This window comes from Anser cygnoides, chromosome Z, assembly GCF_040182565.1.
Source record: "Anser cygnoides isolate HZ-2024a breed goose chromosome Z, Taihu_goose_T2T_genome, whole genome shotgun sequence".
NCBI classification, from domain to species: Eukaryota; Metazoa; Chordata; class Aves; order Anseriformes; family Anatidae; genus Anser; species Anser cygnoides.
This window is the reverse complement of record NC_089912.1, coordinates 74116842-74134302: the sequence shown is the minus strand read 5'-3', so window position 1 is coordinate 74134302 and position 17461 is coordinate 74116842. Positions and strand designations below refer to the sequence as shown.

Sequence of the window (17461 nt, the reverse complement as noted above, 5' to 3'; positions counted from 1 at the left end):
ATCCCTGGCTCTCCTTCTGTCACCACTGAAAAGGGCCGGGCTCTGTCCTGTATGCACCCTCCATTTGTACACCTTGATGGGATCCCCTGAGCCTTCTGCTCTTCCGGCTGAACAGCGCCAGCTCTCTCAGCCTTTCCTCAGAGGAGATAACGCTCCAGTTCCTGCCTCCCCTTTGCGGCCTTTTCACAGAATGACGTAGGTTGGAAAAGACCCTGAAGATCATCAAGTCCAGCCATTGACCTAACACTGCCAAGTCCACCACAAAACCATGTCCCTAAGCACCACATCCTACATGTCTCAAGTACTTCCAGGGATGGTGACTCCACCGCCGCCTAAGCAGCCCATCTGTGAAGAAATTCTTCCTGATACCCAATGTGAACCTCCCCTAGAGAACCTTGAGGCTGTCACCTCACATCCTATCACTTGTCACCTGAGAGAAGAACCTGACTCCCACCTTGCTACCACTCCCTTTCAGGTAGTTGACGAAAGGTGTGCCTTCAGCCTCCTTTTCAGCAGACGAGACAACCCCTGTTCCGTCAGCCTCTCCTCATAGGTCTTGTTCTCTAGGCCCTTCAGCAGCTTTGCTGCTCTTCTCTCAATGCATTCCAGCAACTCAATGTCCTTCTTGTAGCGAGGGGCGCCAAAGTGAACAGAGAACGCAAGGTGCGGTCTGTGTCACCAGTGCTGTGGACAAGGGGACGATCACTTTCCTCCTCCTGCTGGCCAGACTGCTTCTGGTGCAGGCCAGGAGGCTGTTGGCTCTCTTGGCCAGCCAGCCACACAGCTGTCTCATGTCCATCGGGCTGTTGACCAGCACCCCCAGGTCCTTTTTTGCCAGGCAACTTTCCAGCCACTGTTCCCCACGCCTGTATGGCTGCAAGGGGTCGTTATGCCCCAAGTGTTGTACCCAGCATTTAGCCCTGTTGAATGCCATACAGCTGGACATGGCCCATCGATCTAGCCTATCGAGATCCCTCTGCAGGGTCTTCCTAGCCTCAACCAGATCAGCAGTCCTGCCCAAGCTGGTGTCATGGGCAAACTCAGTGAGGGTGCACTTGTTCCCTTCATCAGGATGGTTGATTGAAATGTTAAACAAAAGCATCCCCAGTGGTGAGCCCTGGAGAACACTGCTTGGGACCAGTCACCAGCTGGATTTAACTCCATTCACAACGACCCTTTGGGCCCGGCCTTCCAGCCACGTTTTCCCAAGTGAAGAGCACATCGCGCAAGCCATGAGCAGTCAGCTTCTCCAGGACAATGCTGTGAGAAATAGCGTTAGCTGCTTGTGTAAGTCCAAGTAAAGAACATTCAGAGCCTTTCCCTCATTCCTGCCTTTCATAAACCTGTGCTGACTGGGTTTGGTCACCTGGTTTTCCTGTATGTGCCACGTGACGGCGCGAGAGAGGATCTGCTCTGTGACGTTGCTTGGCACCGAGGCCAGACTGCCAGGCGTGTAATTCCCTGGATCCTCCTTCCTGCCCTTCCTTGTAGATGGCATCACGTGCACTAACCTCCAGATGCCTGGGACCTCCCTGGTTAGCCAGGACTGTTGGTAAATGATTTCAAGTGTCTTGGTGAGCACTTCTGCCAGCTCCTTTGGTACCTTGGGTGGATGCCGTCAGCCCCCATATGATATGTGTGTGTGTTCAGGTGGCGTAGTAGCTCACTAAGCATGTCCCCTTGGACTCGAAGTCTTCGCTGTGCAAGGCTCTCTGTGTGTTGCTAGACTCTGTGCAATAGCTCTCCATCTGTGCACTACGGACCGCTCTTCTGAACTGGATACAGAACTCACCCAGGTGTGCCATCCCCAGTGCTGAGTAGGGGAGAATCTCCTGCCTCAGCGTGCTGGCAGCACCCTTCCTAATGCAGGCCAGGGAGCTGGCAGACGTCTTTGCTGATAGCCTTCTTGTCCTTCTTCTTGGTGTCCACAAGGAGCACCAGGTGGGCTTCTGCAGAGCTGGGAGGGGTCAGCTGCAGCAGCTGTGTGTGGGGGCCTCGCAGGCTGCAAGGGGTCGCTGCGTCCAGGGCTGTGGGAGACCTGACAGGCTACGGGGCAAGAGCATTTGCGGGTGGCGAAACACTGTGAGGGGCCGCTGTTCAGAGGCTGGTGGAAATGTGTGAGGCCCTGTGAGCGTTCCTGGGGAAGGCCCAAAGGCGGGACTGTGGGATGGACATAGCTGGATGGGGAAGGAAGCAGAGGGCTCAGTGAGCCCGCTTCTCTCCGTGCCCATGTATCTCAGAGAGCTCCACGGAGTGCCGTTGTGATAATTGAAAGGGTTCCGTTTGTGCTTGGATGGCTGACGTCTGCGTCGCTAGAAGAGCCACAGCGGCCAGTGCTCCAGCTCAGCTGAAGCCCAGGTAGAAGGAGGTGCTTGGTTGTCGGGGAAATTATTAGGTCGTGGGGAGAGCTTGATCAAATGTCCGACTTTTGTATGAAATGACTGTGATCAAACTGGTCCCTGCTTTCTGACTTCAGTGGTAGTTTTATTGGTGTGTTGGAAAATAACTAAAAAGCCACAGAATGGTTGAGGTTGGAAGGGTCCTCTGGAGGTCTTGTTGTCCCACCCTCCCGCTCAAGCAGGCAGACCCAGAACAGGTGTCTCAGGACCGTGCTGAGATGGCTTTGAGGTATCTGCAAGCACGGAGACTACGCAGCTGCTTGGCAGTGCAGTTCTGCTCGCTGTTGCAGGGGGTGGTTCTTGTGCAGAGCTGCTGCAGGACGAGCCTGGCTTTGGGAAGGAGAGGAACTCCCTCTGGGCCAGTGCTGCTGCTGGGCCAGATGAAATTTGGGTGTGGAGGCAGCGGCGGGGAGCCAGGGAGGCCAGGGCTGTCCTGGCAGAAGGAGCGGCAGGCCTTGAGGACCCGCAGCCCGGCTGTTGGTGGATGGGCTTGGAGGCCGCCGCCCTGGTGCTTGTCAGGCCCCTGCTGTTCAGCGGCTGGTCCTGTCGGGGAGCTGGATGCGCAGAGTCCAACCTAACACTGCCAAGTCCACCACAAAACCATGTCCCTAAGCGCCGCATCGTACGTGTCTCAAGTACTTCAGGGTACATGCTGACTCCGCCACTTCCCCGTGCAATGCCACTGTTCCCCAAGCCTGTACCGCTGCAAGGGGCCGTTATGGTCCAAGTGTTGTACCCAGCATTTAGCCCTGTTGAACGCCATACAGCTGGACATGGCCCATCGATCTAGCCTATCGAGATCCCTCTGCAGGGCCTTCCTAGCCTCAAGCAGATCAACAATCCCGCCCAAGCTGGTGTCATGGGCAAACTCGGTGAGGGTGCACTTGATCCCCTCATGTGGTGATTTTACCTCGCTAGGCAGCTGAACTCCACCACAAGCGCTCTGTCCCTCTCTTCAGCAGAGGAGAGGAAGAAGAAAGGGAGAGAAACAACTCACGGGTTGAGATAAGGATAATTTATTTAAAGGAAAAGTAATTATTAAGGGAAAATCATTATTAATTAAATAATTTAACTAAAGGGAAAAGCAGGGCCTCAATGCACGTAGCCGTTGTTCGGGAGGACAGATGTTTTCACAGTGAGAGCCCTCCCGTCCCACATGGGTGCTTGTCAGGCCCCTGCTGTTCATCGGCCGCTCGTGTCGGGGAGCTGGATGCGCAGAGGCCGCAGCAGCAGCGAGCCGATGCGGAGGATGGGTCCGTTGGTGGGGCTGGTGGGGCGCTGCCCTGCAGCCTGCTGGGGGGCAGCGTTGATGGGCCCTGGAGCTGCGCCAGCCCCGTCTGCTTGTCCGATCCCCTGCGGCGCCCTTCTCCCAGCTGCGGGGCTGTTGTTGCTGGGCCGTGGGCGCAGGTCGTAGCGGCGCTGAGGGGATCTGCTGCGGACCCTCTCCCTGGCGGCGTTCCTGCGGCCGCGAGCGGACGATCTGCACACGTACTGCTGGTAGTCGTCGTCCGCTCGCACCGTGTGCAGGATGCGGTCGATGGGCTGCCTGCAGAGCGGGCACGTGGATCTCGTGGCGGCCCACCGCCGGATGCAGCGGAAGCAGAAGGTGTGGAAACAGGTGGAGACGTAGGCGGTGTTTCTGGTGGTGCCCAGGCAGATGGGGCACCGTTCTCCTGCAGCTTCCTCCGATGGCCCCGCCTGCTGCATCTGGCCCCCGCTGGCTGTTCCTGCAGAACCGCTCTGCTTCAGGTCCTCCTCGGCACAGGATGGAGTGTCCTGCCTGCCAAGAGAGCCCAAGAGAGTGGAGGTAGCGGGGAGGTGAGGGCCTCCTGACGGGCCTTCTTGTGGGCTGGAATTCTTCTTCTTCCTCATCATCAGCATTGGGTTCAGCCATGTGGGCCACCCATCACAAGGGCTGCTCTCGGCACCTGCCTTGGCTCCCTAATCCCAGCCCCCCATTCACTCTCCCAGGCCAGCAGCACGGCTGGAGTTAGCAGAGGGTACCTGAAGGAGGAGGTCAGAGAAGGCGGAGGAGCTGGCTGGGTGCTGTTGATGGTGCCAAGCACCCTGGCACCTTCGTTGTGCCTGCAGCCCCGGGACAGGTGCTGTGGGGACCAGCAGTACCCCACCACACAAGAACGCACAAAGGTGCAACTCAGTGAAGGCCGGGATGCTCCTGGAGCCTGCACGCCGCGGTGAGGTTGGAGGAGTCACGGGTGCTGCTCTGTGACATCACAGAGGCCTCTGGGGCTGCCCCCAAGTGCTGCCCAGTGGGGACAGCAGCCCCTCCACAGGGGAAAGCCTGCTGCTTTGCAGGGCATTTGCCATCTTGTCACAGCCTAGCGGCGGTGTTTGACCTCCGACATGCTGGGTCCTGTGGTGGCAGGCTGCTGAGCTCCATGCTCCAGCAATGCAAGCAGGGAACCCTGGTGATGTCCTGGGTACAAACAGAGCGCCCTGACTCGGCTCCTCTGAGGGCTGTCAGAGGGACTCGCCAGAAGGGCTCGTCCCTTGTTGCTGGTGGGAAAGCCTCTGTGGGCAAGTTGTTCTGTTGCTCAGTCACCCGCACAGTAAAGAAACATTTGCTGATGTTCAGACAGAACCTGTCGTGTTCCAGTTGTGACCACTGGCCCTCCTTCTGTCACTGGGCACCACTGAAAAGGGCCTGGCTGGGTCCTCTTTGCAGCCTCCATTCAGATATTCGTACACCTTGATGAGATTCCCTGAGCTTTCTGCTCTTTGGTTGAACAGTCCCAGCCCTCTCATCCTTTCCTCCGCTGAGAGGCTCCTTGGTGTCTGGACACTATGAGGATATGATAAGTCCTTGACTTAGTGTATTTACTCTCTAGAAGAACTCAAATATTAATTTATTATCCTCGTTATTCACATCTTAAGTCAAAAAGTTAGCATCATACCAGTTTCTAAGGCAATAATAATATCTATCCCAACACAGTCAAGAATGATATCCACCCCTTATTCTATACCGTCTATACCATGTTCAGGTCGCATGCTTTCCAATAAATCCTAATTAATCAACACCACATTTCTTATCTTCTGATATTTGTACACATTCACAGATATAATTCCCTTAGTCTATTGGCCATTCCCCTAAAATTTCTATTGTTTTTATTTAGTCCATGAGTTTGGGTTCCATCTGTAATAACAGTTCTTTACAGCAGGAGAGATGGTGTGTGTTGTTGGATTGTTGCATGTTGAAGCCAGTTCTGGTTCCATCACCACTGCGATTGTCATACTCCGTCATCACTGCACTTTAGCATTACCCTTCTTTGTCTGAAAGACACACTGCTAGCTTATGTTCTATTTGTTGCTTACCCAGCCTCTAATGTGCTTTTCTAACAGGTGTTTTGCAATAGGGTGTCTGCCTGCTTGTGTTGGTGCCTGGGTTTGTTCTTTCTGCGGTGCATGACTTTGCATTTCTCCTTTTTATATGTTATGAGATGCCTGTCAGACCATTTCTCCAACCTGTCCAATTCCCCTGTAATGACAGCATGACCCTCTGGGATGTCAGCCACTCCTACCAGTTTTGTTTTGTTGGCATGTTGTTGCTGGTACTCTCTACCCCATCTTCCACATCATTAATGAAGATGTTAGATAGGACTGGTATTGACTCCTCAGGTATACCCCTACTTACTGGCCTCCAGCTAGGGCACTTATCACTTGCTGCTCCTTGCCATTGAACCAGATTTCAATCCACCCTACTGTCTGCTCATTCAGCCCACTCTTCATTAGATTCTTTATGAGGGTCTTGTAGGAAACTGTGCTTGAGGACTTACTGAAGTCTAGGGAGACAGAATATCCACTGCTTCCCCCTCGTCTCTGTAGCCAGTTACTTTATGATAGAAAAACTGTTTTTGACTGACTAATAAATAATTAAGATAAAGAATATATCTGCAATTATGGAATGTCATTGGGATTAAGGATGTCTGAGTTCTCTAGTTATGTTGTTGGATTTCCTATAAGGGAGTCTAAATCCTGTGCTCAGGTGACTGTGTACAGTTACACTTGCTGAGCAAAGTAATTGTTGGGCCATGGGGGGAAAGCATATTTTTCATTTTGTAGAGAATTTTATACATAAAAGATAAGAAAAAACGTTTTAGCTCCATTGGTGTATTTATTTATTTATTTATTTTCACTTTAAAACATGAGATTTGGTTTGATCATGAAGAGATCACCACCACCAGTGGCAGAGGGCATCTTGTGGACCGTCAGAAACACCTGTCCATTGTCTGTGCTCTTCTGCTTAATGGAACTGGTGCGGTAGTATACAGCATAGTTCAATTTCTGATGGAGAAAAATTGTTGCCTGTGTTTCCAGTAGAAGAAAATATCAGCAGAAAGATTTGTACTAGAATGCTAGTAACTTCGAATGACTGTTATTAGTATGAATGTACAAGTTTTATGTTTACATAGAAAAAAAATATTTTAACAGTCAGTATTCAGCAATGATTCACTCCCGTTTTGCTTGGTGTATTTACATACAGTGAGATCTAAAGGTAATTGAGAGACAGTAGATTGCATGTGAGATGATAATGTTTAGAAGAGGCTATGTAATGCAGGTGTGACAGCAGGGTCTTGACTTTGGACAGATAATTTATTTTTTATTTTTTAGAAATGAGGGGAAAAAAGTAGTATCTGTAATTACTTACCTTCATTACAAAGTAATAAGGGTGTCCTTGATAAAGTAATATGAGAGGAAATAACTCCTTGAAGGCATAATTTTCTATGATTTTGCTATATATTTTATAGAATATTTTCCAGTTTTAATAATTCATAAGAAAGCAAACAAGTGAAGTTTAATAATAAAATTAATCATTTATATAGACTAAAGTCATAATTCTTTTTTGTGGTTATTGTGTTATATCTGATAGATTGCACAGTTATGTTTTTATTTTGCTAGCATCAAATTCATGTCTCCTGATGTAATCTCAATTTGCTTTTTAAATTACCATTTTTCTTATGTTTAAGTGTTAATTATTATGTTTTCAAAGGTACAATTTAAAAAACACGTTGCAAAAAAAAATCATAAGTCAATACAGAAAGTGTGTATTTGTGTTTTCTGGCTAATTTCTTTATCATTTCTGTTATACTAATGTAACTGAATTAATCAGTAACTTCAGTTTGCAAAGACTTTTCAAGTCTACACTACCACAAAATGAACATGAATCATTTGGATAAATGTTCAACCCAGCAGGCAGCTAAGCACGATACAGATTTTAGCTCGCTCTTCACTGAGAGGGTGATTGTGTGCTGGAAGAGGCTCCCTAGGGACGTAGTCATGGCACCAAGCCTGTTGGAGTTTAAGAAGCATTTGGACTATTCTCTTAGTTGTATGGTCTGAATTTTTGGGTAGATCTCTGTGGAGCCAGGAGTTGGACTCTATGATCCTTGTGGGTCCCTTTCAACTCGGGATGTTCTACAGTTCTGTGATTCTATGATTCACTCATCCCACTTCACAAAGAGAATTGAAAAAAAGAAAGGTAAAAAAACGTGCATTGAGATAAAGACAGTTTAATAGGACAGAAAAAGAAGGTAAAATAATTATAATAAAAATAAACAATAACAATAAAAGAATATGCAAAGCAAGTGATGCATAGTGTGATTGCTCACCACCCACTGACTGAAGCCCGACCAGTCCATGAGAAGGGGCAGCCCCACCCCAGCCAACAACTCCTAGTTATTGTTTGTCAGCCATATGGTGTGGGACATCTCTTTGGCCAGTTTGGGCCAGCTGCCCTGGCTGTGTTCCCTCCCTGCTCCTTGTGCACCCCCGGCCTCTTCGTTGGCAGGATGGCATAAGAAGCTGCAAAGTCCTTGATTCAATGTAAGCACTGCTCTGCAACAACTCAGCGTGTTGTCAACATTATTGTAATTCTAAATCCAAAACACAGCACCATACCAGCTACTAGGAAGAAAATTAACTCTATCCCAGCCCAAATCAGGATGATAAATTAGTTTAATTTCTGATAAACTTAGTAGAGTTCTAGTCTTCTAAATTAATTTCTGGCTTATTGTTAATGCTGTTTGCTAACATGAAGAATGCAAACATTCATGATTTCCTGAGAAATTTGAAATGAAGTTAAGATTCATGTTTAAGAGAAAAAGAGCAGCCAGAAAGAAAAGCACACTTGGTTGGGTAACACTTGGTCTGTTATGAGAGGAGAATACATTTTTGTAATGTTTTTCATGGCTAGCTGCAAGGAAAATTTACTTGCTACTTATATGTAAATTAATTATATTAGCTATTTTAAATTAGCTTAACTCAATACTGAATGACATACAGTGGAAAATGTACTCTTTGCCTCAAAAATCCATAATTAAAAACCTTAAAAAACAAGAATAGTGTTTTATAAACCCAGAACACATGTAGACGTAATTGGTAATCTGTTCTTAAAAATTATAGAAAAGTAGAAGTGGACAGAAGAACTGCTTGGAAGCAAGTTTTCTTGACAAAGTTGTGAAGGTATAATGGCCATCGCTTATGAGAACCACCCTTAATCTATTTTAGTTGGAATAGATTGACACACAAATCACAAACTAATTGAAAGCAGCAAAAGAATCCTGGAACTATATAGTATTAAACATTGCCATTGGTTTGTACTTATATTAACAATGGCAAGATTTCAGTTTCAAGTATAGGAGTAAGTCAGACAGATATGTGATTTTGTATTCATGTAGACTGTCGTGCAGGGTTGATTGGATTAGAGTATTTCTAGACTGGCAAGCAGTGATTGGAGTCCCCAATTTTACTTTCCATTTTTCAGAACTGGGACGGAGGGCAAATTACATTTAAAAAAAAATAAATCTTTGGTATAAAAAAATCATAAAATGATTCATGTCTGGTTGTATTCTCTAATCAGTGCTGAGAACTCCATACAATTTAGCTGTGAGCTGGCTTTTAGACTTCAACAGGACAGTAAAAAGTAATGAGGTAACTGTTGATCTTTATGAGCAATTAATTTGTCTCTAGGTCTCTGCACGAGAGTTTTCCATAACATAGGTAGGAAGTTTCCACAACTATATTCAGCATGTATACTTATAAATCTGCTAAGACTATGGTGTTTGATATGTTAGAAAATGGTGAGGAAGTTGATGAAATCAATCTTTCTGGGAATCTTTAAATGCTCTGGGATTTTTTCTATTAGAGCATATCATGTTTTCCATAACTTCCATTTAATTATTCTTTGATACAAATAATACTCATAAATTAATGCTGAAATATCAGAAAATCATATAAATGGAATATGTTCAGATTAGGAATTTCAATGTGTTATTTCCTTCATGAGGAATGATATAAACTGTGCATGTATCTTTCTAAATGAAGGCATTTGTGACAATTTATAGTATGATTTTATTTTTAAAGTTTGCTCCAAAGTTGCTTTATATTTTGAGCAGGGAAGTTTCAGAGGTAACTGCAACTCTTGCAGCTTCCATTTATTATTTTTAAAGGTTGTATTTGGAAGAATAGTAGATTATATATTCTTATTTTCAAGTATCCGTTTGAAGCTGGTTCTGTTCCTGCACTGTAAAATGATAGATGTAAAACATAAGATAATATCTATCAAGGTGAGGTTGCTTTATAGAGGTAAATATAAACCAAAAGAATAACTGTCATCTTATATTGGTAAGTGTTGAAGTATGTTTGGTTTTTATTCAAATCTCAGTTTATGGAGGCAGGTGGCAATATAAGGATTATTGTTATCTATAATTTTTTAACCTTTGTCATTATAAAGTTGAAATGAGAAGTAAATTGAGTCTAAGGGAAAAAATAATGTATTACCTTCTAAAAATATATTTTTTTGCCAAGATTTTGGTGATCCCTGCGCAGTGTTTTTATAAGCTTTTATGAACTCAAACATCTGCCAGCCTTGAGTAAATATTTCCAATAATTTTTCTATTCAAATACCTGCTTTCACTGGGATTACATTAAAGTCAGGCTGTATGGAGCAGGGCAGTCTACCATTTTGCAGGGTCTAAGATATTCTGAGTTTTAATTTGGGATAACATCTTTGTGTCACAACATACATTTGTCTGATGGTTTTCTGGCCATTATTCTGGCTATCTATCACAACTGTGATAAATATAGTCTGTAAGGTAAAGAGATTTTTCTGAAAATGTGTGCACTTCTTTTCAGTTTTGCCATGCACATCGTGCACAGAAGGGCATGTTTGCTTCAACTACAAAATTCGTTGGTTGGCACAAGTGGAGCATTTCTGTTATGGAGCCCAGATAAGGAAAAAGCAATGTCACCTACTACCGTAATCAGGTTACTGGGCAACAGAATCACAACATCCAATCTGGCAGCTTCACTGCTAATTCATAAATGTGGAATATGACCTGATTTAATGTAAGCCCTGACACTGTACTTTGTGGTGCAGAAGTATCTCATAACCAATAAAGCATGATGTGAAACAAATTAAGAAGGCTTATGTTCTCCAGTGTCATAACAGACCTAACAGACCTTTCATATCAAATCTCATTCTTATATCTTGTTCGAATAGAAACTGAAACCATTTGGTAGCTAGCAAGTGTACAGGCGTCTTTGTCACTGTGGAGTTCTAGAAACTACTTATTATAGTTGCAGACACATAGATATGAGAACATCTGCTTGCAGCAACACAAAAGAATTTAAAACAGCTATATCAGAGTATGGACCAGTCTTTTGGAGTAATTTCATTAGCTGAGCATAGAGCTTGTTTTTTTTTTTCATAGCATATAATGCTTGAGTGCATATTTTACATAACTATGGAATACAATTGTGTTCTGGTGACCTTTGTTTAAGCACAGAAACACAGGCAAGAAATTCACAGTTTGGTAATTCCAATGAGTTATGAAATTTCTCTTTTTAAAAGAAAAAAAAACAAACAAACACTCAACTTGAAAATAGGCGACTGCCTCATAATTTAAAGATATGAAATGAATTTAAAGGACAAAGGTTAATCATGTTTATCTACTCTCCATTATATGTCACGTGACTGAGTATTTGAGGACCATTCTTTTGGCCTGATTATTGATTAATTTTGTGAAGTTGGCCAAGTCAATAATGTTTTTGTTTGTTTGTTTGTTTGTTTGTTTTGTTTTTCTGTAAAGGTGGGCAGTATGTGATTTAAGAGTCAGACCCGTGAATAAAATTTTTTATTTAGTACTAAATACTTATAATATTGGAACTTTTTTTTTTTTTTTTTGTGCAGTGATATTAAAACTAGTTAAAATTGCAGAAAGCATTATCTAAAACTAAAAGCATAAAGCAAAAATGATAAGCTCTTGCTCTTTTTGATAATCTGTTTAGGAAGAAAAAATAATCCTCCATGGAATTCCTCCAGCTGTTATTGCATTATTATTATTATTTTTAACTAAAAGTTTATATTTTTTGTATTGTAGCTGATTCTTAATATTTGAAGGTAGGGTAGGTAGCAAGACTTGGCAAATCTTTTTAGACATTAAAATTGGTGATTTCTGAAAATAAAGAAGGAAGAAATCAAAAAATATCTATGAGCAGGCTGATGTGAGAATCTTTTTAAAGTATCTATAACTGTATGTGGCCAATGGCATAAAAAGATTTTGAAATCCAGGAATATGTTTTGACTGGAACTTTTTGTAGTGGTGAATACAATATTTTGATCCTCTGACATATTTTAAAAAGCTAAAATGTACATGTGTATAGATATTTAAGTTTGTTTTCTGTTTGCTTTCTTTATAGGTAAGTAACATTAATGAAGAAGTGCATAGTCTGGTGAGTGTTTGTGTTGTGCCCTTCCATGAATTCAAATGTTTAGTGAGTACGCACAAAATATTTTGGTATTTTTAAATTGTCCTGTCATGAATTGCTATTATCTATACTGAAGTCTTCCTGCAGAGTCCTCTGGATTTGGGAATATCTGTAGGAATACATCATTAACTCTACTCTTGTCCTTTTCTGTGAAACACATGCTGATTTAGGTGATGGCAAATTTAGGCAACACTCATAGCGCTTATGCAGAATTTCTGGGTGTTTAGAACTTTTCTGAGAAAATCTGTAGATGGTTTACTTACAGTGTTTTCAACTAGTGATAGTACTGATGTATTATTCACAGATGACAGAACATACTGCAGATATTCACAGAACATACTGCAAATATAGTCAGACATATTACATTGAACACTGTCATTGCAGACTTGTATCAACATTTATAGCATCAAATTGATAAATAGATATTGGGTTTCTGTGATCTTTCCCTAAGAGATCTCGAAGCTTGTATGCAAACGAGATTTTTAAGCAACATACCTGTGACAGAATGTGAAATATTTTCTTGGTGATCACATGGGTGTAAAAATGTATTTGGGACTGCCTGAAATTTGTAGAAATTTATATTCTGATCTCTGGTGACGTGTTCTAGCAACTATATCGAGTTTTTTAAAGAAAACAGTCTATGACTGTAATATTGGAGGCTATTGATGTCTAATGTACAAGGTTAAGTTACACATTTGAATTAACTGATGCTGTAAAAAACTTTAATATTCTTAGATGGTTGGATATGTGTAATTTCATCCTTCTTATGAATACTTGTGTTCTAAAGCATAGATCCAGTAATATCTTTAAATTCATACTCTTGTGACCAAAATGATAGACAGAAACCTTGTTTACTGATGAAATTTCTGTGGTCTTTACTAACTACAGTACCCATAGACTTGACTGAAAGCTGAAATACTCAGCATAACACCAAGCAAATTCTGGGAATTCTGACGAATCATTCTCTGGACTATATGTAGGTACAAGAGCTGCTTAAACATTTATGTAAAATAATTATATATTGTCAGTTATTACATTTTTACTTTGTACTAGGAAACACAGAGAAAAATAAGTAAATATAATGGGTGCAGGACTGAAAATGACAATTTTCCATCTCCGTTTGCAATCGATAGATACATGTCTGACTATGCACATCCTGCTTTAGGAAGCAGCACAACATTCAGAGACCGACAGATGTATATTAACTACACAGATAAATTTTTGTATGTTGGAGATCTGTATCGCTGAGGCCAGACCTACTGCTCTTTTCTAGGGCAAGGTCACTTCTTTTCTGTTCATCCCAACATTCACCCTGGCCAAGATCCCTGAACATTTATTGTGGAACAGGTTCCATGCTAGGAATTCGTAGACCCAGGCATCACGTAGGAACTTGTTTCTACGTTCATGTCTTCAGAGCATGATCTACCCTCCCTGGAAAGAGTGGAAGAAGGAGATTATATCTAGATATCTCTGAGTGTTCCAGGTTTGTTTTAGAGGAAGACTAGAAAATTCACTTCATGCAGTATAGGTATTACAGACTTTTCTGTAAAAGTCTGTTGACCTCCAGAATGATGGTATATGCTAAAACACAAGTTTACCAGTGACTTCTGCAGTGCTACCATATACATCCTGAATGTCAGAATTTTGCTCAGAGGAACTGTTATCTTCAAAGACCACTCTGGTAGTATCTTAACTGGCAAGTAAGGTATTGTAATGAGGAGTTTACTACACAATGAAGCAGCACTAAGAAAACAATGTCCACACTGCTTGCGTTTCAAGGGTTCTATTTCAGATTAGCTCTAGTTAGGTCCTAATGATCACAGTGTACTGTGTACATAGTACTGGTACGTACCTTCTGGGTTCATTTCGTTTGCAAAGACAAATGTTTGGTTTGTGCTTCAGGACTTCTCTGCTATGCAAACTAAAGTGTGGTAAATGTGAGCTAACTTCAAAATGCAGTCCCGAGCCAAACTAAAATATGAGTATAGATGCATTGTTAAACTGTAGGAATATAACCAGCATTTGTGGCTGCTAATTTTGCCATCCTGTTTTACGGATTCAGAATAAGTTTGCATTCCTTACCGATTGGTCCAATAACATGAGCCTTATCTTGAAGAACACTGAGATGAATGAAAAATTGAAATGAATGAAAGTCAGGAATGTAAAATTTGGTCAGCAATATATAAAAATAAGCTGTGTCTATTTTTAAGATATCTGTTGTCATCCTGAATGACCCTATAGACCAATTAAATAAATAAGCCATTTCATACTCTGCAGTTTTATTTACAGATTTCTTCATAATTGATATTTTGTTACTTACATGGAAAAACAGATGAGGTTTATAGTATAACTGCTTGTAAATCCCCTTATTTTAATGAAAATTTTGCTTATTAGACACATTGGATTTGTTCTTATGACTATATTATATCATCATCTGTAAGATTCCACTAAGTTGGTTGTTCAGATTTTCCATTATCAGTAGAAACAATACATTTTGTATCTAAACTGTGCAATCTATATTATTAATAATTGAACATTGGATGTTTAGGTAGGGAAAAAAAAGAGAACAGCTAGGGAAGTCTCTAAACTAGGAGCTGCATTTTGACAAGTATCTCTGCTTAAAAATTGCCTATAATTAGAATTTAGAGTTGTTTTGGTTGCTTCATCTGAAGTTCTGTGGTGCGGCTCTTGGAGTCATTATGGGATTAACATGAAAGGAGATGTTTTTACCAATCAATGTGCATTCAGTCCCTACAGAGTTGCTGTGTTTAACAGAACTCAGTGCAAACTTGAAAGGCAAAATATTTTTGCCCACTTCTTTTAATGGGGATAACTACATGTATAAGTAAGGCTGTTATTTCAAAATGCCTACTTTTAGGAATTTTCAGCCTTCTTTTTTTTGCATATATAACAGGAAAGAGGTGACCTAAGGTCAGCATAAAATCTGAGTACTTTGTTGTTGTTGTTGCTGTTCAGAACAGCACTAACAAATAGGTCTAAATTTCATAACTATCCAAGGGAATTCAGATATATGCTTGAGTGCCTCTGTGATAAAAGGATATATTGCAGGAATAGTCTCTAGTATTTTTCCAAACCAAAATGGGCCAGTACAGCATGTGAAATCTTTCATTAACAAGAAGATAGAGGATTAAATTACCATATTATTACTGAAGCAATCTTCTAGATGATTTTTAAAGTTTATCAGGAAGAAGGAACCATAAAATTATATATAGGACATGTTTGATAATGTAGCCATTGTGAAAATAAGAATTGTGCTTTTCTATAACAAATTTCCAATCAAGGACAGCTGGAAATTAGTCCGGAATGGTACAGGAAGGCCAATTACATTACAGGTATGTGATGTAGCTCACTGCCTTGTTTTGTATCATGTAATTGTAGAACATAAAATCATAGAATCATAGAATGGCTTGGATTGGAAGGGACCTCAAAGACCATCCAGTTCCAACCCCCCTGCCATGGGCAGGGACACCACCCACTAGATCAGGTTGCTCAGGGCCCCATCCAACCTGCTCTTGAACAACTCCAGGGATGGGGCATCCACAACTTCTCTGGGCAACCTGTGCCAGTGCCTCACCACCCTCTGAATGAAGAATTTCCTCCAAATTTCAAATCTAAACCTCCCCTCTTTTATTTTAAAAACATTCCCCCTTGTCCTGTCATTATCTGGTTGAGCAAAGAATCACTCTCCATCTTTTTTTATAATCCCCGTTTAAGTACTGAAAGGCCACAAATAGATCACTCCGGAGCCTTCTCTTCCGTAGGCTGAACAGCCCCAGCTTTCTCAGCCTGTCTTCATAGGAGAGGTGCTTCAGCCCTCTGATCAGCCTCGTGGTCCTCCTCTATACCTGCTCTAACAGATCAACATCCTTCTTGTGCTGGGGGCCCCAGACCTGGACGCAGCAGTCCAGGTGGGGCCTAACAAGGGCAGAGTAGCGGGGGACAATCACCTCCCTCAACCTGCTGGCCACTCCTCTTTTGATGAACTTCTCAGTAGTACATATATTGCTTTACACAATGTTATGCTGTCATGTTGGTAAAGTGAAAGCTGAAGAAGATGCATCATGTAAAAAGGCATTTGTAGGCTGCAATCAATATTAGGAACTGCTACTGAAACATGAATACAAATTTTATAACCCAGAGATTCCTTCACTGTTTAGGACACTGGGAAGAAAATAATGCCCTCTGAGATGTAATACTATAAAAAATAATAAAATAAACAGTTAGGAAAAAAATTACAGAGACTCATATTGCCTAAACTCATGTATTTTTATTTGTAACTATGACATTAGCACCAATCTGTTATGTTATGCTGCAGAATAATGCAAAGCTAAACTTTCTGGACGTAGTGTCCATATTTGGGAAGGAAAAAACAACAACAACGACAAAAATAAATAAATAGTACACTCATTTTTTCTGGTTTTGGTCTCACAAAAAAGTCTGTCAAGTGCATTTTATAGTTTTTTTGAACATAGCACAGTATAAGATACTAAGGTAAATTAAGAGGGATATTTAATTTGTGAAATTAAAACTGCAGCTGCATAAGACCTCAGCAAGCCAGGCAATTTTAAGTCTTATTTGGTTTATCATTTCTTCTGATTTCTAAGATGAAATACAGTGACATGCAAATACTGCAAAGACTAATCTTGAAGCTGTGGTGAGTATATAGCTGCCACTAGTGTACAGCTGAATATGTCTTTTCAGTCATGCTTAGGACACAGCTGTGATTTTCTATCTGGTCACTAGGTGTCATTATTATTCTTGAAAATATAGCTGAAGAAGATGTTAAAAAGCTGTCTGGTATTTTACTGAATATTTGAAACGTTTAGGTAACATCCATTGCAAATAAAAGAGGTCCCTTCTCTTTTTTAGAGCAAATTGATATCTAGGATGATTTGGTTTATTGGTTGTGATTTGCTGCCTATTTATGTTAAATTATGTTGGAAACCGCCCAGACAGCAGACGTGAAGGCTGCCCACTCACCACTTCACACCGAATAGGCAAAACTCTCTGGAGGAAGGGGAATTTGTACCATTACACAGAGCAGCTAAGGATGAGTAAGACAGGGGAGAGAAGACAAAAAGCCAGGAAGCACATAGCATCACAAGAGTGAGACAGAAATGCTGAACAGAGCAGGAAGATGCATGGTTAAACTAAAACTGATTCATATTGTTCCAAATTAAATAAGTTGGGGGTGGAGGGTGGAATGTGTTCGTCGTGGTTTGTCGCTGGAATACACGGCCCAAGTCACCACTTAT

General features: G+C 42.1%; 2 protein-coding genes across 4 annotated transcripts in view; one reads left to right on the top strand and one right to left on the bottom strand.

The window, feature by feature from the left end:
* The window catches only part of PDE4D (phosphodiesterase 4D), a 562124-nt gene that overhangs the window by 208011 nt on the left and 336652 nt on the right, over positions 1-17461 (top strand). The window lies entirely within an intron of this gene.
* On the bottom strand, positions 3582-5661 carry LOC136788990 (E3 ubiquitin-protein ligase Topors-like). The gene is made up of 3 exons (XM_066988220.1): positions 5574-5661; positions 4404-4596; positions 3582-4179 (listed from the first exon to the last, which is right to left on the bottom strand). Exons 1-3 carry the CDS (start codon positions 5659-5661, stop codon positions 3582-3584), a joined length of 879 nt encoding a protein of 292 aa, XP_066844321.1.